The following is a 23,831-nucleotide window of genomic DNA, read 5'->3' on the forward strand; positions in this document are numbered from 1 at the left end:
ATCATCTTTAGAAGATGCTTCCTTCTGGGACGACAGCCATGCAGACAAAATTGATGCAGTGTGCGGTGTGTGGTCTGAGCACTGACAGGCTGACCCCCCCCACCCCTTCAACCTGCAGCAATGCTGGCAGCACTAATACGTCTATTTCCCAAAGACAACCTCTGGATATGACACTGAGCATGTGTGGCACCTGTAAAAGTGTTTTTAAGTGTAACACATGCCAGTTACTCTAATGTAACAAGTTGTTTTAATAGACTAGTATACTGGAATGTTTGATTGTTCAGTTACGTTTCTTGCCAGTGTCAGTGTCAGACCCTAACCATGCGCAGAATGGATTGGGCAGGCGGCACAGATCGGGCAACCACAAAGCTTATTTGGTGAACCCTTGACTTTAGTTAGTTATAGATGGTAGATTTAAAGGTAATCGTTTGCTATCATAGAAGACTAAAAACAAATCAGAAAATATTCCCTAGAAGCTAGAACCAGTCACTGGTTCAGTCACAATCGTTGTATTATTAATTTTCTGTTGTTTCTGTCAACAAATTAATTAATCAACTAATCATTTCAGCTCTAAACTTAACCTGTATATTAGGTATCCACCTGGCAGTAGGCAGCAAGCAAGTATATTCATAACACACTCACATCAGGAATGCCACACTTATGAGGTGATGATTTGGACGAGCACAAAAAGGAGATTTCTTTAAATCAAGGTGAAAACATTCTGCGTGATGATGTCCACTATTGCCAATGTACCGCCATGAAACTAAAGGCCCCTTTTAGGTTTTGGTTTAACAGACCCAACAGTGTACACAGACTCGCAGGTAGCTTTTAAGACAAAAGTCTTTCAATGACAAAAAAGTAAAGCTGGTGGATAGGGGAGAGCGTGGCTGGTGGGGGCAGGAGGCAGACAGGCAGATGAGAGGAGAAGATGGTTGAATGAGAATGGTCTAGTTCGGGGTGGTCGAGAATGGCAGATAGCACGGGAGACACTGGTACCGGAGTTCACTGAGTAGTCGGAAACAATCTGGCAGTAAATGACAGGAGGCCATGGGTATTTGAGCAGAAGGCTTGGTGAGGGGGTTGCCAGCAGGTGTGGAGGAGAACCAGGTGCCCACACAAAAACACACATGCATCTCAGTTCTCTTAATTGCATCCACGCTTCCCTCACTTGCGTCATTTCTTTGCCTACGTCTGATGATGGCTAATCACAGCTGAATAGCAGACTTTTGATGGAGTTTGTGTCTGCACACATGTGCACTGTGCTGATAGTAATAAAAAGGCACATAGTCATCACTGCCAGAGGAGTTTTCTGTCTGTAGCTGTGAACTGTTTAACAAACACCTGCACATGAAGAACAACCTGAATTCTGAATTTATACATACACAATAACTTTATACTGTACTGTGTCCTGCACAGAGGCACAGGATCATTTTGACTGGCAGAATGCCTTTATATTATTTATTCAATACCTGCATCTGCATTTATTGATATTCCGATTGTGAATTCATTATTGAATAACCCGGAATATGATCATGGTGTCTTCTGAACATTGGAAATGATTTATTAGGCTAAATGATTCAGGGGAAATAGAAATGATGTAACTCCTATGAAAACCGACTCCAGAATATGTGATGTAAAAAGTGTTTCTTGCTGACAGGCAGACTGTCTCCATAGTGAAATGAATTGGGGGGAAAAAGCAGATCATGACAATAAAATCCTTTCTAATAAATGAACAAAGTTGTTTGTGGTCCTTTTGTTGTTCAGATGTACAATGATCACAAATTTTTAACTAGATGGTGAATCAGAAAACAAATCCTATCTAAAACTTGGAGTGATACACTTGAGTTTAATCTGTCTTCACTCCGGTATGAAACTCCAGAAAATGGTGTGCACTTGTACAGCGCCTTTCTAGTCTTTCCGACCACTCAAAGTGCTTTACATTACATCACATTCACACACTGATTAGAAGAGGCTAAGGTGCCACCTGCTCACTAGAAATAGAAATGACCTCATTCATGCATATTCACATGGGGGGTTTAGCATCTTGCCTAAGGACACTTCAAAATGACAGAAACACCAGAGAAAGGGGGGAAACAAATGGAAAACATGGAAGAACACTAAAACACAACTGGAGTCATGGACGAACAGTGACAGTCATGCTGCGAAAATGAAACAGTATAACTTTATAATCCCAGAAGTGAATATGCCCTTGAAGCATTCCCAGACCTGCAAATCCAGCACTGCACCAATACCTGCAGCACAGCAGAACCTTCACAGAAAATTGAGTGTGATAGGTTGTTACAGGGAATGTAAATTAGATGCGAAATGTAGTCTGTTTTGTTACAGTATAGCGTGGAAATGCCAGACCCTGCTGAAGAAGAGGAAGAGAGAAAAGAGCTAAAAATAATAAGAGCTAAGGTGATAAAAGAGAACACATTAAAGACCAATCAAACGGTGAACAAATGAAACAACCCACCAGAGACAACAATGGTGTTGCAAGATACATAGGAGAGCAGGGTGGGAAAGTTGAGAACAGGAAATGATATATACTTTGTAACATTTATGTATTTAGGCCAGGTATGACTGCACTTTTTCAGCAATACCTTTCCTCACATTCATACCTAAATACAGTCACACACTGGGAGCTTCCCAGTACAACATTTCTCACAATTCGGAATTCCATCTGAGCAATCCCACTGATGAGAGAATACGATAATCCTGGAAAATGTCATTTAAAACTAATAACTGACAGTGCTGGTGGTGGGCCTGCCCTTTTCCATCAGCTGACTTTAATGTTATTGTGCTGCCATGGTTTCATCCTAGCTGATATTAGTTTGGTTTACTGGTTTTCTACTGTATGTGTGTGGAATAAATTAACTTGTTAACTTAGGTTCGGGAGCAGGACCACGCTTCAACCACACTTCTAGTCACCTGTCAAGACTATATATACACCTGGTCTACTCATCCTGCTCTGTTTGTCTCAGATTGTTCGACCCCTTCCATCCAATAAAGCTGACATGTATGACAGAGAAATTAAGCACAAAGCAAATCATACACAATCTATTTGCAGCCTATGCAGATAATCTACATAGTCATTACATTCTGGTGCACTGTGCCAGTAATGCGAACACATTCCTGCAGATGTGCGGTCTGTGGACATTTCTTAGTTTCTTAAACATGGAATACCGAGACAATTTCCTCTCCACTCCCCTCTTCTTTGCATGTAAAACTCTCATGGCCATAGTCCTGCAATGGCTCTTGTGATCTTAGACATAAAGTAGTGAAGCTTCTTCTGTCACATCAGAACACAGACTCACTATGTGCAGTAGCTCTCGACACATTGAATTATAAAATCAAACGTGTGTTCAGAAAGCGACCTACTATCCTTGCTGTTCTGATATGATTATACTGCCTAATTGCATTTTTTTAAAGCATGGATAACTTGATTATGCCTATGGAGACCAAATGCGTTGCCATGCTATACACTGTAGGGCTCAATTTGTACATTGAGCATTGAATGTTGCCTCAGTCAGTTGATAATTCTGGTATTCAGTGAAGAATATCAGGCCATTTGTGTTGGCTTAAAAAAAAAAGTTCCTTTTATGATGTCTCCAGCATGCAAAACAACAAATCACCAAACTTTGCCAAGGAAAGGTGGCTGTCAAATTAAGCACTACCATAAATCAGAGCTTTGTCTGGGCATCCATAGCAAGCACACCATTCAGGCCTTGAATAAAGAAGCAGAGGTTTCATGGATACTTCACAGGGCTACATCAATCAACCTTGCTTGTCAGAATGGCTGTGTGTCACAGTCATACAGCTCAACACTGCTTGCTGGTCATGATACTGGGTGTATCGGGGTGACTGCCACTGCATTTCTCTCACTTTTTTAGAAAGACTTTGAAAGAGTTAATAGAAGTTAATCTATATATATATATATATATATTTTAGCAACGAATGGATTGGCTCTAGCGATGGCAGGCTGAAATTTCTCAACAACTGCAGATGGACTGCAATAAAATTTGGCGCTGCCCTTAACTGCCCACTGAATTTCCATCTAGCACAACCAGCCAGTCATTACTTTCTAATTAAGTCATTGATAGCTTGGCAGTAGGTCATTTATTGATTTGGCTAAAAATCATGTTTGATGATAAAAGCGAAGCAAACTGTATCTAACCATGGACAGTCTCTTTAAGTTGAGATTTAGACATAAGTAAGTTGAACTATAGGAGCACAGCAGTTGCTGAGACAGACATCTGTTGGCTGCCCGCAGGGGTGAAAAGCCCAGTTGTCCCTGGGTGAAAAGACAAACAAGCTGCTGAGACAGACAGCAGCAGTTATCAGAGTAAGGGAACATGAGAAACGTAGTATCCAGCAACTTGCTCTGAATGTCATGAGCTAAAGAACAAGCTGTCTCAACAGCAGCAATGCAGACATGAGCTGAAACAATAATTTTTTTGAATGTTTTTCGATAATCAGCAATTTGTTCTAAAGGGTACAGTCTGTTACGCTCAGATGATGAACTGACACAGGAAACAGATGTTTTGGGCCCAGATGCAGACACTTGAACAGAACAGGTAAAATTAGTGGTCTTTATTTAAACAAATGCAGACGGGGGAAGCAGGAGAGGGCGTTAACAGGAGGCTGTTAGACAGACAGTTGGACTGACAGTTAGCAGACCAGGACAAGAGCTAGTGGCTAGCAAGCCATGATAAAGCTTGGTGATTAGCATGCTGTTGGCTAGCTGATGGAAATCCAGCTGTAAGCTGTAATATTTAATGACCAGTCTGCACGAGTACTGTCAGTTTTCAGGCTTTGAAATGAGAACCAAGCTGGGGACAATGCTTTACATCCGTTGTGTATGTTGCAGCTGCTGGCGCATGCACACACATTGTTCACAGACTACACTGTAGACTGTATAAAAGAAGGGTACTTAGTCACTGTTGGTTTGTGGACTTCTGAAGCCTCGAGTTTGTCTTTGCTTAGCAAGGTGCATCTGTAATTCATGTTAACTGTCATTTTAACCGGGATGATAATTTGGGTTAGCGAATAACAGGTTTAAAACAAAATGCACTCAACAGAGAAAGTGAACAGCCGACTCCTAATAAGCTTTTTCAACGTCGCTGGTTAAATTTAAACAGCGCCGAGGGTACGAGTCGGCTCTAGCCTGATTGACAGGTCGCTATGGTAACGACTTGTCAGTCATAGATAACCCCGCCCTGAAACATACTCTCCTTTGTGGTCTATTTTAAAATAAATGGGACCATAATTTACTAAATGAATGTATTGAAGAAGACTTGACCATAAACTCATCAGGAAAGTGTTTACTGGGGTAATTATTCAGCTGAGAAGTAGGGTAATTTTCTCATTATTTCTGTCTGTCTGGACTTCTTTTTGCAACCAGAAGAATCGCCCCCTGCTGGATTTTCAATAGAATGCAGGTTTCAGGGACTTCCGCATTTGCTTCATATTGTAGACCGGAAGCTTCCCATTTGAGCATAACAGGCAAAAAACCTAGCAGGCAGAGAATCAGGCTGGTGGCCAGCAAGGGGGTAAGCCAGGGATCGGACAGTGAAGCTGACCAAAGCCTGCATGGAGGGATCCATGTAGGCCCAAAAATGACGTCAAAACCCTCTGACACCCCGTCACACCACAGATGTAACCATATTGCTTACAACAAACTATCAGAGCAATCAGAGACGCTGCGTTGTTGTTTGGCAGGTGAGCCTCGTAGGTGGGCTGATTAACAGTGACGATCCGAGTCAGACAAACACACTGAGCCATGATGAACCATTAAACCACGGTTATGCAGCGCGATCATGCGCAGTAGATGCTGGTGCCAACAGGAAGTAGCCCTGTAGTAGTATTTTATTGGTCCAAAACTGGCTTCACTGCACTCCATTCAATCCATTACTGACTTCGTCCAGTAATATACTATGGTGGCTAGCTAGCTGAACACCGTGTTCCTGGGGCTGAGGCCTGACTGCAATGGAGGCTGGACTAATGAGCTCAGGGAGAAGAGGAGGGATTAAAAAGTTTTTATAGCCTTGCTACTGGGAATGTGTTATCTGTCTGGCAAACTCTGGGTCCCATTGCCAGAAAGGAACCAGGAACAGGAGGAAGGGCTTTGCATAAAACACCTCCTGTGTTACTCCAAAATCCAGTTAGGGAAATGGATGTGATTGCTGGGTCCATTTGAGCCCAGTTTATTCTGTTATGTTCAGCTAATGAACTGACACAGGAAACAGAGGTTTAAGGCCCAGATGCAGGTAAAATGAGTGGTCTTTATTTAAACAAACGGTGGAAACTTAGTGTTAGTGAGGCAGTCCAAACGCAAAGTAAATCCAGAAATTAAAAGTAAAAGTCCATAAATCCAAATGAAAATGTAAATCCACAAGACACGGGGGGGAAACATGAGGAACAATGCTGGAACAGGAGAAATAGGTAGAAACAATGAACTGGCACTGAGTAAGAGGAACAGACCAACAAAATACAGTGGTTGGTGTAATGAGACACAGTAGACAATCAGTGAGCACACAGACAGGAAGCAAAACAAGATGAAACCAGAGACAGAACTACAAAATAAAACAGGAAACACTTAAAACATGAACACCAACACCCCAGGAACCCTAACCCTAACCCAGGACCATGACACAGTCCTCTGCATTTATGAGCACAATGGCAGCACTGTAGTCACTGCATGTCTGCATAGGAGAAGCTGTGTAATCTCATCATCAATGTCTGATTTGGGACATTGGCCAACATTTGGATTTGACATAAACAGTTATATGTATCAGACAGGGTGTCTAAGACGGGCCTAATAAATACAAATAAAACTGAAGGTGACACAATCAATTAACTTGTTATATCTTTAATTAATTCAACAAGCAAAGCGTAAAGTTATAGTTTTACACAGGGTTAGGTGCCAAAACTGTTTCTTGGTTGGCTGGCTGGTTTGGTAATCTCACAAAAATGACTCCAGACTCCACTCAATATACTGAGTGTTGTTTCCAAGGCAGAGATCCTAAAGGTGCAACTCATCAGCACAATGTTATCAGTAACATTTCTATTTTAATAATACAATATGTGTCTGTAAGCTGCTCTCTGCGAGAGCATTGAGAGCTCCTTAGCAGAGTAAGGCATGTGGCATATTGTGTCATATTATCAGTACGGTAAAAGCAATTTTAAAAACATCTGATCAGTAGGATCCCTTTCATCTTTAATGAGATGTTTATCCCTCTCATATTACAGTAGCTTTAGTTGTATGCACACAGTAATAAATGTCGGCTGACATGTATGCCTGTAATCATCTTGAAATATAAGTGAGAAATATTGAGGATATACAGCATATTATGTGACGATTAAGTTAGGGAGCCCATAAAGGATGCAGTTGAAGGCTGAGGGTGTGAGAGTCGTTTTATGGTGAACATCGTCTCTCTTTGTGTCAGTGAGGAGCAATTGATCTGCAGAGGAAAACCAGAGAAAGCAATATTTATATCTGATGGTTATTTTGAAATCAAGCTGTGTTGGATTCATAATTTGAATAATTCTGCATGACGTTTATTTTTTCTTCTTGCAAAGAAACCGAAGCCTGGACTTGAATGTATTTATTTTATGTGTAAATAGAAATGCAAATGCGAGGCTAAATGAGGTAGCGAGTAGGATCTACAGTACCATATGATCCTGTAACCTTGTGATGAGGTATCTCTGAACCATCTCCTTTCCTCAGGGCATGGATGGCCTGGCCAGAGGTCTGTCTGACCCTCAGTAGATCTGCAACACATGGTGACACACACAGATTGTATTAGTGTAGATGCTAATAATGCTCACAGGAATAAAGCAAATGTTTAAAGAGGATAAATTACAATGTATTCAGTTGAAAGTATGTAATGGGAAAAAAAAATATTATTATTATTATTGTTACTAATGTATACAATCCAGAACATTGACCATATTGTGTGTGTTCCGTTGAAGGGTGCTGGGCCACTGGTTGAGGGCTATACAGCCGACACCAGCCATGCTCAACAGCAGAGCAGTCTCCAGTGGTTTCTCAAGGGCAAACTGTCCTGCACTGGAGAGGAGAGAATTAGTGAGATTATGAGAGACAGAAGGGGCAGTAACCCTGTTTCTATAATCTGTCACCAACTAAAAAGTTGAAATACTGCCAAACGCAAAAAACATGAATTTTCACTATCGTAAGTGAATCCAGTAAAACACATTAGGAAGGTAAAGAGGAAGGCGGATATATTTGGGAACAAAGGAAAGTGCCAATTGTTTAAAAGAAAAAGGCAGTGGCAGAGTTAAAGCTTCAATCAAAACAACTATTTCGTTACCTCTTGTGCATGTCAACGTTTGATTGGCGGAGAACACTGGCATTGTTGTGAACTAGGTCAAAGAGCAGAGCCATGCGACACTCTGAGGAGAACAAACATCATTATCTGGCAACAGAATAAATAAAGCTCTTCTAGAAGCAGACAACTATTCACTAACAGCTGTATAAAATAGATAAATAAATCTCCTCACAAAGAAAATACATGCTCAGAGTACCTCAGTAGCCTGTCATCTCTGGCTGCCCCTTTCTTAATGCAGAAATACATACTGCTTGCACCTATGCCTCTTTGACCTTGTGATGATTATTTTTGCATTTGCATTTGCAACAGCATAGAGCCAAACTCCTGCACTACTTCCGGCTTCAACCTTGAGTTCCACAGTATTTTTTTTAAAGAAAAAATATGTTATGTGATCTTGTATTTTTTCTTCATTTCCAGGATTCATTTGAGTTGTAGCTGTTGCTATGCTAACAAAATTATATTATTTTAAGTAACAGTAGTAACAAGTATTAGATAGACATTTAGCTTAAAATATGGACAAATTGTTATGTTCCAGACCAGGGATGGAAATTAGCACCCGCATTTGGCGGGTGGATTTTCTGATTGGCAGCTAAATGTTGAAAGGCTTCCCGCCACATTAGCTGGTAAATGATGTGGCATGATATCGCCATATAATATCTATTTGAGAGTAATTGGCAGCGGTCCGGCGTTCTTGTTTATTGTGTGTCGCACTGAAATTGGTCCCAGATGTACCAAGGGATCTAAAATCATGTAACACACGAATTAGGGGTTGTTTCATATCTGCATATGTCTGATTAGATTAATACAGAACAAAGGTTTGCAGCCTTAGCGGTCTGGCTTTACCGGAACCAGTGGCGTGCAAAAAGACTGTTACAATGGCGCAGTATCCCCGTGAAATAAAGCTGCGAGTTTTAGGCGCTAATTACAAAAGTTGTACTTGGAGTGTTTTTAGCTTTTAACTGACTAGCCACCAGCTTAATGTGGCGACATTTAACGTTACCACCAAACGAGAAAACAAAGAGGCTGAAGCAGAAAATAAATAAATAAAGTTGGGAGTCCAGTCTACTGTCTGATCCACAATCAGATCTTCTAACGGTCCTGTCCTCTCCAGAGATAAGGAGTACGATTCACATAGGCTGTATAAAAAAAAATGTTGATCCCATAAAAGCTGTGATGCTGTAGCACCAGGACTCTGTCATAACCAGCAGGCCAGAAGAGGGTGATTGTAGTAAGTGAGCAGTCTGATGAGGTTTAAGTTGAATGATTAATAATCATAGAAAACAATTTACTGACATGTCTTAAGTAGATTTAATAACAATAATATGATTTTGCTTCAAATTTCACTCTTGCCTCTTCTTAAGTTTGTTTTTGATATAATACCTTATTATCTCAATTAAAAGTATGGAAACAAATTTATGTACATCTGTTTCCTTACTTTAAGTAAGATAGTCTTCTTTTGTGTCACATATGTTATACAAAAGGTAATTTATTATTTTGGCTGGTAAAAAATATGCTTGGCTGTTGGATTTTTTCATAGGTAGGTAGGTTTATTGTCAGAATATAACAAGGTGAGGTAAAAAGTTAATTTCCACGATCAATGAAAGATTGGTAGGTAAGCCTTGTTTTTAGCCTAGCTGGAAATGCTTTTTGCTATGTCGTAATGCATATTGTGAAATGGTGAAGTTGGTCTAAGCTTTGAGTTCAGTCAATAAAAGAATTGTTCATCATCCCACCCTTAAGAGGTCAGAAATGTGCACAAAATATATCAGGCTGATGGGTCCAGTAGTAAGCGTGATTAGCTGCAGACAGATGCATAACACACACACACAACCAAACGCATGATCCCCTCAAGCTCTGCTTGGTGGGAGCTTTTAGAATTTTCTTCTACTTCAGGTTTATTTCATTTTCAATTATTTCCTGGAATCACTTTTAGGCAGAAGAAAGGGGAGCTACACTTTCTCTGTACAAAATATATCACTTACATAACATTTTAGCAGTGGCAGCTTAGTGTACTTTACACAAGGAGAAGAAACAATCAGATAAAAAACACTTTAGAATATTGTGGCAGGCATGCCACAGGGACAAAGAGGCTTTTAGCAGGACTCTCCAGCACAGAAACATTATTGCTTCAATACAGTCCATCTGTTTCTTAATTCACAAGCTTTTACTGTAAAAGCACATTGACCTTGTGAGAAAACTGGTGCTCGAGTCTGACACCAGGTGTGTCAGCGAAGTCGTCTAATATCTTCAAGGATAGACAGTGCCTTGCAGCTATTCTGGCTGACTTCCTATACAGTGGCAATCATGTCTGTGACTGAAGCAAAACCCTGCTCTCACCCTCCCCTTTGCTATGCAGCTGCCTGGGGCCAGAACAGCAGTCCACTCCAGTCATCATCACAGCGGCATCTACAACCCGGACACATTGCCGAACTCTACCTGTTCGTGACGGCTATCTCACTGATCTGTTGTAGCTCATACGTCTATGGTTCCACAATGAAAAGCAAGAGGTTCCGCGACGTACACACGCTGATCACACAAAGGGGTCGACTTAAAGAGGAGTGATAAACACAATTACCAGATAAGATAAATGTGCAGATGGTGCTGCATGTACTGAATGACACCTTTTTCTGAGAAACACAGATCTGCCATCGCCCAATCATATCCTGATGGCCAATTAAGTAGGAATGGTGCAGTGTTTTGTGAAGTAACAGCTGGAATTCAGACCATGGTGTCAGTCATACTATAGTTAGCAGCAGTACGCCAGGCTAGCGGATGGCACATATGGCTGGCCTGGGGCGATGTGTGAGGCCAAACCTGACACTCTGTCAATCACACTGGATCAACCTACCCTCAGACTTTGTTTGCTAGTGAAAGAGAGAAAAAAAGCCATAAAGATGAAGCCATACTTGTTTTGTGAAATATCTTTAAAGGTGTAAAGAGTTGAAAGGCGACTTGGGGCAGGTTTTTATTTATTTAACGAGTACTGAGGGAGGAAAAAGGCCTCCTCTAATAATTGAGAAGGTGGAGATGTTTTGAGTCTCCTAGTCCCCTAACAAGTAAATAAATTACAACGACCAGGAGTTATTTTTAAAATAGTCCAAGAAAAACAAGACTATGTCATGGCTGGACCATGTATGGTCAATGTACACTTGATGTAATTAAGGTGATGTCATTGCGCTTCTAGTGTCCAGTGCATAGGTCGTGCACCTCCCAGTCAGTTGAGACTAGGCAGCCACTGTATGTGCGAGTCTTTTCATTTTGAGATTGGATAAATTTTTTTGTAAGTTAGTTTTTTCTTACTTTGTTGAATAGGACATGACATTAGTTTATTACAATATAACTAAGAACATGACTACCACAAATACTGATAAAAGCAAATAACTTACATTTTAAAATGTTTCAAAAACAGGAGATATAAAAAATGTAAATTTGATTTAATAATATTTTGCCAGCAGAATCTAATTGTTTACAGGATGTTCAACATTTGCTTTATTACATATTCCAAATACTTGACTTTTTTCTTTAATGGCGATAAAGTATGTCCATGAATATAAATTAGCTTACACGTCCTCCTTGTCATTGAGGAGCTGTATCGCAGAGTGAGCAGCCATGCTTGGTCTATACTATGTAGTGGTGGAAAGTAACAAAGTAAAAGTACTTTGTTAATGTAATTAAGTAGTTTTTGTTCCAGATTTGTCCTTTACTGGAGTATTTTTAGTTGTTGCAACTCTTTACTTTCACTTTGCTACATTTTTAAGCCAAATAGCGACTTTTTACTCCATTACGTTCTGCAAGTCATTGTTACATCGTTATTAGCATGCAGCGCACTTGAGTATGGTGTTTATTTTTGGTCATAAGTTGTGAGCGTGTCAAAAAAAATTATGTTACTCCAAACGCGCAAAAATGAACCTCCCCGTGCACGATAAAGTACTCGCGCACAAATTCAACAACCCGAGAGTTGTACAGGTAGCTGCGAGCGAGCGCCTGGCATGCTCTCAATGGATAGCTCTGCTTGCACAGTGGAATCCTGGATATCAATTATGACCTCAGTGATAAAACATGTAAGTGAATTAACATTTCTATGTATGTCTGTGTAAATAAATCCTGAACAGTACAGGCATCAAAAGCAGAATTCATGTCTGAGCTGGTGTATTTATTACATTAGATTGTATAGGTGTACCTAATAAAGTGACCACTGCAGACACAAGTCAAGGTTTTCCCTGTTGCTCCTCTGGGATGTGTGGTTGAGTGTGGTCACCCCATAGACTGTATTGGTCACCCAAACCACCGGGCTAGCCTGCCATTGAAACTACAACAAATCTCAACAGGGATGACCAACAAAAGAATACTTTATAATTTCAAAAGTGTGCACAAATGTTGTAGATTCAAATGCTAATATCATATTCTTTACTGGGGCACAGAACCAAATAACCGAAATCATGCCAATGTCCAGATACAACTAGACCTAACTGTGTACTCTCACTCCTGTAATCTCAACCTCATGAAATTATTTGGGAAACATTGGCTTTCAATATCAATATCAATTTTATTTATATAGCACACTTAAAACAACCAAGGTTGACCAAGGTACTTCACAGGTTAAATACAACAACAAGACACTACTTACACAGTAAAAGTTCAGCAATAAAACATTATAATATACAGTATACGATATATAGTGATATTAAAATTGCCAGGAATAATAACAGACTTAACTCGAAGGAAATGCCAAAGAAAAGAGATGTTTTTAACAATGATTTAAAACGTTCGAGAGTTGGGGCGGTTCTGATATTGACTGGCAGGTTGTTAAACTAAAGGCTTGATTGCCTCTGGTTTTCAGTCTGCTTCTGGGTACATCCAGGAGGAGGAAGAAGCTCCGTTAAGTACAATGGAGCCAATCCACAATCCATTAAGGCATTTAAAAGTTAAAAGTAAGATTATAAAATCAATCCTGTAATGAACAGGAAGCCAGTGGAGGGAGCGCAACACAGGTGTGATGTGGTCCCTCTTCTTCTTTCCTGTCAGGAGGCGGGCAGCAGCATTTTGGACTAACTGCAGGCGCTGAATCGATGACTTGTCTAAGCCCACATATAAGGAGTTGCAATAGTCAAGGCGGGAAGTTATGAAGGCATTACTCGCCCTCTCCAAATCTTTAGAGGGAGATAGGTCTTTACCTTGGCTATAGTTCTCAACTGGAAAAAGCAGGATCTAACAGTGGCGGATATCTGTTTATCAAATTTAAATGCACTATCCAATACAACACCAAGACTCCTCACAGTTGAGCGGCTGTTTGAAGTTAAAGGGCCGAGAGAATCTACATCAAGCAGTTCAGGGTGTCCAAACACTATGATCTCTGTCTTGTCTCCGTTTAGGTTGAGGAAGTTTAGGTTCATCCACGTTTTGATGTCCTTCATACAGTCAAGCAGGGGCTTCAGTTAGCCCTTTGCTTTTACATTCATGGGCAAATAAATTTGAATATCGCCTGCAAAACAGTGGAAAGAGACCTCATACCTCTCAAAAATGGAGGCCATGGCAGCATATACAAAGAAAATAAGACTAAGACAGAACCTTGAGGTCAACAGGGTCAAAGGCAGCAGTGAGATCTAAGAGCACTAGGACGGCAGAGACTCCTGAGTCAACAGGACGATCCATGATTAATTTTCTCTGAATACTTAAGTATTGTTATTTTGGATCATGCTCTTTGTCCTTAGATTGCAAATTCTCATATCAGACGCCCTCGTCTTTGGAGATTTAACCCCTTCCTGCTATCTGATAGTGAGTTCCGTGAGTTTATTTCAAATTCCATTGATGATTTTCTTACACACAAAGCTAGGCTTTATGAGCTCACATCATGATCAAGATCAAGATATCTCAGCTTAATAAAAACTGTTCTTCAAATCCCAACTCTATAACTATTTAACAGCAACCCGACTTGCAGGCTGCAGAGCAGATACTAATACAAATAAAGAAAGCTCTTATTATGCACACAGCAACAAGCCAGGAAATTTATTAGGACACCAATTAAAACGTCACGAGGGAAATTCCATGACAAGTTGACCCCAGTCTTTCTTTTTAAAAATGAGCCTCCAAAGCGCTTTGAGGCTCAGGGCTGGATGAGTCTGTGGCTGAAGGTGCTCCCGAGCTGCCTTAGCTCAGCATGGAGAAGATGAGAGGGGTTGTCCATGATGGCTTTCAGCTTCGCTCTCATCCTCCTCTCAGTCACTGCCTCCACAGTATCCAATTCCGTCCCCACCACCCAGCTGGCCTTCTTCACCAGTTTGCCCAGTTTGTTGGCACCACAAGTCCGGATGCCACCTCCCCAGCACTAAATGTTAAGTGTCAGTCTTAGTGCTGATTCACGACACTTTGCTGTGCCGCAAACAGGATTTTGGATGACGATGTAGGCAAGGACCAATCACTGAATACATTTCCTTATTTACATTTACATTTACATTTACTCATTTGGCAGACGCTTTTATCCAAAGCGACTTACATTTGAGGAACAACATACAAGCATCAACAGAGCATCAACTACAGATCTACAACTGACAATACATACTAGTAATATTCTCAGATAAATTCACATTGAATGGTGAAATTCCTTAATTACAGTAAGAGGAGTTTAACAGACATTTGACAATTAAGAATTTTTAAGGGAATCCATTATGTACATAGGCTATGCACAGATTGTAAATGAAAGATAAAAAAGTTGATCTTCATATGAGCGGCATCAATTGCACCTACTACTCCTGGGAAGCCGGCTATTTGCATGAATTGTGTGTGGAGCTGTAAGTGCCATAATTGTTTCCATGACAATTCGGCTTATTGATGGTTGTGACAGGCTAAAATCCTCAGCATTGCTGCATTTTTCCTGTGTCAAATTAACAAAGCGTCATCACAACCTGCAATTTAGCTGAAAACGTATTGCTGCAGAAAGTCAGTGGTGAGATGATGTCCCTCACCAACTCGCTGACAAAGATTATGGCTGTACTGTCAGATCCTGTCTAATTAACTGTGCATCATCAAATAATTCAGAAACATTCTTCCTCTCCTGAAAGATTCATGTCTCTGTCTCCACAGTGCCATCACAAGCCCCTACTGGCAACTCCTAACCACTTGAGAGACGTCTGGAGCTGTCTTAAATAACTGGGAGAGTAAGAGTGATTCTAAGCTCTAAGAAATTTGATAACTTGCTTTTATACTTAAGTTTGAAAGTAGGGTTAAATTTCATAAATTCACATCACTTGGCATCAATGGCACTTTGAGAAGCTTGATAAATACCGTCCCAGAACAATTGTTTTATTTCAGTAAAAATGAAAATTTAATTTCCACATACCCCCGCAGTACAGTGGACAATATTCAAATGTTAATTCAAATTAAAAAATTAAAGTGCAATATAAACAAGATAACCTGATTTTCCATTTGTGCAAGCAATATTCAAGTCGAGAATGAAAATGCATTTGACATTTCATTTTCAAAGACTTAATCTGCTGTACAGTGGATAATTCAAATGCAACGAACAATGCCAGCAGTTTATTGCATTTACATTTACATGTCACCATGCTCTTTAGGTGTCAAAATGAAAATGAACCTAAAATAATAAACATTTGAGACACACTCCTTGCTCCAGTGCCAGGCTACTCTCTAAGCAATTCTTCTCTTTTCCATTTCACGTAAAGCAGATCTTTATAATAACCTCATAAATTGGGACACATCATCATTTTTGTGAATCAGATAATTTTTTATCATTTGTAATATATCGTTTATATTGTTTATAGTAAATTATCAGTGTGTTTTCTAGCCAGATTCACTCGTGGCTGTACCTAAGCTGGGTTGCTCTGACTGAATTAACGCCGAAAGTGTTAGAGAGCGCCAAAAAGGATGTGGGCAGTGCTTCACTGCGCTTCTGTCTCCTGTGTGTCCCCGGACATCATTTCACATCCAGTCTGACAAGTCAGCAACAGGCCTCGGGGCAGCCATAGTTCTTCGTCCTCTCATGTTGGACTGAGGGCAGACTGGATGCTACAGTGACTCATCATCGCCTCTCGAGGCACAAGTGGTATTGCAACACAGGATAGGCCATGGCTAGCGGGTTAGCATGCTAATCTTAACAGACATCTCTGCAACACAATACATAGAACGGTTGCTTCTTCCCATTCTGTTGATCATGTTAGTTTATTGAATATGAATGTACATTATAATATGTGAATGTCTAAAATTCTGGCCAAATCTTACATGTTGTACCTTTAAGGTAGATGTTCAAAGTGAGTATGTGAGCTCAGATGTCTGATGTGGATGATATTGGAATTTTGTTCAGAGCAGAAGCTGAAATGTTTGTTTGGTTTGTAGTTACTGCATAAAACCCTGTGCCTTGAAATCACAGCACACACAATCCCTTTTTATTTTTATTCGACTTCTGATAACCAGACAGGTCTGTGAGAGAACTTTAAATACAGCACCTATGCACCTTGAATACACGATTCTCAATAGCAAGGTATATGTTTTAGTATGAATGTGCGTGTGTCTGTCTATAGTCTAATGTTCCATTTCAAATCCCAGCTTGATACTGTATTGTCTGTGTGTCCGACAGTAGATTTAGAAAGCTGTAGAAATACAATTCATGGCCAAGTCTCCAAATTGTTCTGTATATTTCACTTTATTAAGTAAGAGGACTGGATTGTTGCACACATGTCACCTAAATAAGTCACAGGATGTTATCGCAACTGCACTCACACACACCAACACAAAAGCTTCAGAGCTGGAGGGTGTTTCTGCACCCTGCAGGTGATCTGGAGCATGGGAAGAGGAATAAACAATGCTGGTGAGGTCAGTTTTGTCTCTTGTCCACCAGGGAAACAAAGGAACCATGTAAACCAACCTGCAGATCACAGAGTGGAAATGTTGTCCATGGATTGACTAGGGGTGAAAACCCTAGGACAGGCGAGCACGACAGGAGAAGTTACTGAGGGGGATTATTTTGATATTATATTTTGATATTATTATATTACATTATATGAAGATTATTTTGAGACAAGGCAGCTTGAAATGGACTTTTTGCTAAGCCCCGTCCCCTTTTTATACTTTTGCCATGCAAGCTTTCCATTCTTGCATGGCTCATGTGCAATTTACAATGATAAGAGTGGCAGATTTAACACTGAAACCTTTTGTAACTTTTTAATCCCTTTTAGGTCATTGATTTCACACACAGGTAGTCCAAAGGATGAGTTATCATTTCTGCAACTGCTGCAAAGTTTATTGGGTAATTATGCAACTTTTTTCTTAGATATCTGGATATCTAGATGCCTGTCTGAAAAACTTAGGCTAAAGCTGCAGGAAGTCATCACCCTCATCAGTTAATGATACATGTAGAAGACATGTTAATAAAGAAACAGCACTGTTCTTGCACTGCATGGTAGAGCTAGTTAGTTCTAATATTTTTAATGTTATTAATTAAGTATGATAAAGCAAAATCTAAGATAATACTCATATTACATTGTAACATTAACATGTTTGTCTGCTTTGCTTCCATACTTGGACACGCAGCTGGGACAGAGGTTAGACTTATGCTTTACTGTTTGTATTTTCAGTCAGCATTACAAGAGAAAAGGCTTTTAAGGTGAGGACTGACCAACCGATGTGTTTGGCGAATGTAACGCTATCTAGATAATGAGTTTGGCTTGAGTTACTGGAATATAAATCTACACAACGCAGTCCACAGCTGCTAACGTTACTCTGATATAGTAGTGAAAAAAAGTGTATAAAGGTTTCTCCCACTTTTATCACTTCCACCCTGTGATAGAGTGCTGAAGGAAAGACCACAGGCTTGTCCATTTGAGGGCTGTCTTTCAGTTGCCAGCGCTTCTAAGAAATTCTCCCATGAGTTTATATTCCCATTCAACCCTAAGCCTTCGGTGAAACAGCTAGACCAGCTACTTCCACAGGTCACTGCCCTAGTGGAAGCCTGGAAAACACGTAATAGAAGGGTGGGATGAGATGGGATTGTGTACTGCAAAACCCCATGCGCCACAGTGATGTAATGTTGTAATCTATGGTTTTTTCTACAATATTGTTAGCATTAAGGTTCGCGTGAGGGTTTTAATCATTGCACAATTAAATCTAAATGACCATGTCAGCTTGTAGGTGTTCAATGCTGCTGCAGAGTGAATGATGACATTGTAAAAGCCCTGAAAAGGGGAGTAGTTGAATGAAAGATGCACAGACACAAACTTTCCTCAAATCATGTATGTAATGACTGTATATCAAAAACGAAGGTTACGATATGGTAACCCTAGTTCTATAAGCACAGGCTCCGCCCTCTACTGGACTCTATGGTACTACCTCCTCCAATCACACGCACGCACTTGCCCACTGAAATTTTATCGTGCACCTAGCCAACCAATAGGACGCCACTACCGATACGTGCGTGACGTATAAATAGCAGTGTCCCTAATGCCTCAGCATCCTTTTTTCTTCAGCAAACGGCGAACTGTTCACTGAATTCACCACCTCCACGGATGGAGTCGACACCAGATTACCCATGTCCTGCCCGGACAAGTCCAAACCCCCCGCCGAGTCCAGGCCCCCCCGCCAGCCGACCTGCGGCTGGGGAAGGGAGCGAATGACCAACTCACCGTTATGGAGGGAGAGAGGCCTGCTGACGCCGCTACAATCCCCCGTCTGATGTTCAAGAAGAGTTTTGAGCACTTCCGGAAGCATCTCATGGAGACGCACCCGGTGCGTCTCACACAGACACTAAAGCGTACCTTTAGCGTCAAATACCTACGCTTTGTCACTCTTTCTCAAATCGTTGCTATATGACGCCCTGAGATGAGAACGGGCTGAAAAGACTCATACCTGAAAAGGGGAGTAGTTGAATGAAAGATGCACGGACCCAAACTTTCCTCACATCATGTGTGTAATGACTGAAGGGAGGAAGCGAGGTGCACTGTAACATAGCTCAACAGTTTTATGTTCCCCCTGCTTGAGCCATCTAGTAACTACAACACACTTAACAACACTCTACTTACCGCTGCTGTTGTTGTTAGAATGACATTTTGTACATGAAAAATAAGAAATTAGTAAAGTACTGTACTGTACTTACTGCAACTTACAATAACAACTTGAAGCATAGCATATGAAATACCATTAAAATATGACAATGGCAAAATTACTAAATATGAACCCATAAAGTATTGCTCTACTGCTTACTCAAATGCTTGCTATGACTTACTGGTAAAACACATTATTTCCATGTGTCACACCATATTTAAAGACAATCATGGAAAGTAATTTAGCAAACAGTTTGGACTAAGTTTGGACTGAAACTAATTGGATCTCCTCCCCTTGAGCAAAGCACAACCTTGAACTTGAACTTGACACTTTATAACACCTGCCAAACAAAACACAGTCATACTGAGGACTGGACAGACAGCACAAGCAATAAATCTTCATTTACGTGATGGTCACTGAGGTGTGACAAGCTGGCTTCCACAAGACGGAACTAGATCAAAGACTGGGCAAAGATAGAGACAGCGGGAAGGTGATTCACCTCTGAGGAAAAGTTTTGTGCAGACGGGTAACCTAAAATATAAATGACATGTTTGCAAAATTTAGAATCAATTTGGAACAAATGTTTAATTCTGTATTCCTTTGAAACTCCTGATCCACTTTAATCTCCATGCTGTGCCTTAAAGTGCAATGTATAATTATTGAAATACATCTGGTCCAAACCAGCTTAATGTCAGAATAAGCTCTTCAGTGCAACTGGACCATGCACCATTCTTGCAATATTCAACACTATTAGGTTCAGTTGGGAGCTTTTTTCTCCAACCCTTGAGAGCCTAATAATGTCTCAGAGTCATGTACAGGCCACTGGAGTTATTATTGACAAGACAGTTCCTCAGGATGATGCGGTTTCCAGTAGCACTAAATATTTTCCATTCTGTCTTCAAGAAGCCATTTTGGGCAGCTGTAGCTAAGGCTTGGGAAATGTTGGCAGGCATCTAAGTAAGAAACTCTCCTCATTCCCCTAAACAGCCAACAACCAAGATACACTGTAGATGTTCTTGAGTGACACAGTAGTGTGCTGTTGTTTTTAAAAAAGTGAAAGTTTGCCGTTAAATTCAGAAAATGTCTGTGCATTGTTCACAAACAGGGTGCAATTTCCTTTCCCATCTTAAAATGATTGTGCACATTAAGGACTAGAAATAGACAGCAAACTGAAATTAGCATGGTGAAAGGTGTGAAGGCAGGGGGGTGGATTGAAGCGTAGCATTCAGAATGCATTCAAAGAGTTTCCCATAACTTTTCCCTGACCAGTTAGCTGTCTAAACTCTAATATTAGTGTATTTGCCTAGTTTTAACTATTTAACAGAACATCTGGTTGTGTATGTGTCGCATAGATCCCCAAAGGATTTCTGCCATTGTTTTAGAATGTATGCTCATTGCACAGACTTTTCTAAGACATTAATTGAGCAACAACGCCCCCAGTACTGGGGGCAGCACGTGATTTTTGCACAAAATGCAGATTGAGCCATTCATGTCTGAAACTATTATTGCATTCAAGCGGGAAGCTTCCGGTCAGAGACCGGAGGCGAATGCTAAATCCCTTAAACCTGCATTCTATCGAACAGCCAGCAGGGGGCGACGCCTCTGGTTGCAAAAAAAAAAGTACTCACCTGCAGTTATAAGCATCCAGTTATCTCTAATCACAACATATCCTCATGCCCAACCTCTCAAACCAAAGCTAATCTCCCGAGATCAGATGTATAGCTCACATCACTCAAATCACCAAAATTACAGACTAATTAGCTGGATAAAAGTAACAACAAACGCGCCAATGTACAAATTCAATTACAACCGCTGATTTACTTTTGTTTTTCGCAAAAAATCAGTTTTGTTTCTTAAAATATCACAGTGCACCATCTTGATTATTGTCCAATATCTAGGAGCTGTGACTGCATTCTCTCGCCTTTGTCTGAAGAGACAGAGAAATGCCTCTTTGGAACACAGTTTTTTCGCGGTCTGGTAGCCGACCCGTAGTAGCTACATAGACATCCATGGTATCAAATGAAAGGTCTGCTCAATCCAGATCGATTGATGCCCCCTCCCCCCATCACTGTGGGATGTTCCGTTCTCAAGTTATATGCCTGTAAAGCATGGGAGTGCTTTTTTTCATAGGAATGTTGATGAATATTGAATATTTTTATCAATATTTCAATGTTTTGGAAACTTAATGTTAGTTGGAACGTGATTGTATGGACAAAAATAGTGTTTTAAAAATAACTCCCAATTAAAGTCAACATTTAAACAGTAAATATTGCCAAAATATGGACATTCGCCTGGTATATTGAAAAAAACAATGTATGTTAACTGTTGTATTTTAGTTTATTTTCATTAAATTTACAGTTACCATAGCATTCCAGGTGTATTAAAAAGATATTCATTTGTATTATAATCTATTTGATGATGGTTTTGATGGTTAATTGCATTAAAAATATCATATTTTTCTTTATTGCATTTCCATTTAGTCTGTAATGGTAAAATGGATTTATATTCCTTAGTTTCTGACCTTCCAAAGGAGACCAGAATTATGCATCTAGGCCAAATGGTTGAGGAGTTATTCCTGATTCATTTTAGGAATGTTATTTTAGGCGTATCAAAACTGTTACATCGCCTATTATACCTTTAAAACAAACCAAAGAAGAATAAAATAAAATAATAATAAGGACTTGCAAACCAGACTATTGGAAGGCACAGCTAAGAACGAGTGTTTTCAGCTATCTTTTTAGACTTGTATCTATTGAAATTACACTGAAAAGTTACTTTACCACACAGGTTTTTGACTATCACTCAAAGCTTTCTATATGCAGCACACTTCATTTCTACACGTAATGTGTGAAATGTGAACACGTGCGTTAATTCTGATGAATACAACAATGTCCACAATCAGACTCCTCGGGTGACTAATTACAATGCCACCAGATCTCAATGTGTGGTCCAATTCCAGAACGCGCCTTACAACAGAGACTCACTTGGTGAATTAATCGTGACGTTGTGATTATTGATTTGTGGTAAAAAGGCTGTGGCATGGTCCGCAGCTATAAGCTCATCAGTGTCCGAAGCGCGCAAAGAAGCGCGCGCGCGCCACTTCTGGTCGCCTCTCCTGGGGGGCAGCAACGATGCCGGAGCCGCCTATATAAGAGCTTCCAAGATGCCACTAAACTGTCATTCATGCGCTTGCTGCATGCGCTTTTGAAGACATCGCCTCTGCCTGCACCGTGTAACGTGCGCTCTCACATGTAGACGCACGCTCTCCAACAGCTCAACATTTCTGGCGGATTTCTCCTCTCCCCTGCTCTGCCATGCGCGTCAACCACCGAGGACTTCAACAAAAGAACTTTATCAAAGAAGAGTCCCAGGGTGCAAAGGACGCTCTGCAGCGCGTTTAGTGACCACATCTGTGAGCGCGGCTGCTCAGGAGTGTCTCCACATGAAGTTGTGAGTGTGAGAAAAAGAGAGGGTAGCCTACATTTTGGGCATGGACAATGGATACTTTAAGTCTCTCAGTGAACGCTGTGTCTTACACTGTGGCAGCTGAACTCTCCACTACTAATAATCCGTTTAATGGACCAATCAACAACATAGAGCCATGGAACTTCACGATTCTGGCCGTGCTCATGTTTGTGATCACCTCGCTGTCTCTGAGCGAAAATTTCCTCGTCATGTTTGTCACTTTCAAGTTCAAACAACTCAGACAGCCCCTAAACTATATTATAGTTAATTTGTCCATCGCTGACTTTCTGGTCTCCCTCACCGGTGGAGTAATAAGTTTCCTGACAAACTCCAGGGGTTATTTTTTCCTTGGAAAGTGGGCTTGCGTCTTGGAAGGGTTTGCTGTTACTTTTTTCGGTAGGTTCACCTGTCCCCCACCACCCCCCTTTTTTTAAGGTACTGTCATTGCAGGGCTGCATAACACCACTTCCATAACTGTAGGTGTCAGTGTTTGAGCTCTTTATATTTATACTGCAAAGATTTGCGATGACTGTGAGACAGCTCCACATGGGAAACCCTCCGACTTCCATCAGCACTGACTTCAACGTCTTTTCATAATTAAAGCATCTGAGAGGGACATAACCCACAAAGACAGAAGCACATTGCGATTCTTTAAGGCAGAATTCAAATCCATGCTCAAGAGACATAGGCCTACATACACACTGCAGAACAATAAGTAGGTTCCCAGCACAGTTACCACTAATAATATTTAACTAATCAGTGCATTGGTTTCTGGTCTCTGTTGAAGCCCTAGGCTTAAGACAGAGGTTACCAAAGTGGGATCCTGGGTGTCTGGTGAGTACCCTGCATTGCTGGAAATCAATGAAAAATAGAATACTTGATTGATTCAGGCAAAGGCTCCATATTAGATTTGGTAATATGGTTTGTGCATCCCATTTTGGCAACAGGAAGTCGCAGGATGTCTTT

At 40.6% G+C, this 23,831-nt stretch overlaps 1 protein-coding gene across 14 annotated transcripts in view; it reads right to left on the reverse strand.

Annotated features, from left to right (window-relative positions):
• Nucleotides 1–6,251: 6,251 nt before the first annotated feature.
• Nucleotides 6,252–23,831, reverse strand: part of LOC123983824 (cilia- and flagella-associated protein 46) — a 117,686-nt gene continuing 100,106 nt past the window's right edge. For all 14 annotated transcript variants that reach the window (XM_046070210.1, XM_046070214.1, XM_046070219.1 and 11 more), the window contains 4 exons: nucleotides 8,334–8,415; nucleotides 7,935–8,071; nucleotides 7,675–7,773; nucleotides 6,252–7,463 (listed from right to left, as the gene is read on the reverse strand). In XM_046070210.1, coding sequence (XP_045926166.1) covers nucleotides 7,351–7,463; nucleotides 7,675–7,773; nucleotides 7,935–8,071; nucleotides 8,334–8,415 — 431 coding nt within the window. In that variant the 3' untranslated portion in view covers nucleotides 6,252–7,350. The remainder of the gene's footprint in view (nucleotides 7,464–7,674; nucleotides 7,774–7,934; nucleotides 8,072–8,333; nucleotides 8,416–23,831) is intronic.

Source organism: Micropterus dolomieu, linkage group LG15 (assembly GCF_021292245.1).
Source record: "Micropterus dolomieu isolate WLL.071019.BEF.003 ecotype Adirondacks linkage group LG15, ASM2129224v1, whole genome shotgun sequence".
Lineage (NCBI taxonomy): Eukaryota > Metazoa > Chordata > Actinopteri > Centrarchiformes > Centrarchidae > Micropterus > Micropterus dolomieu.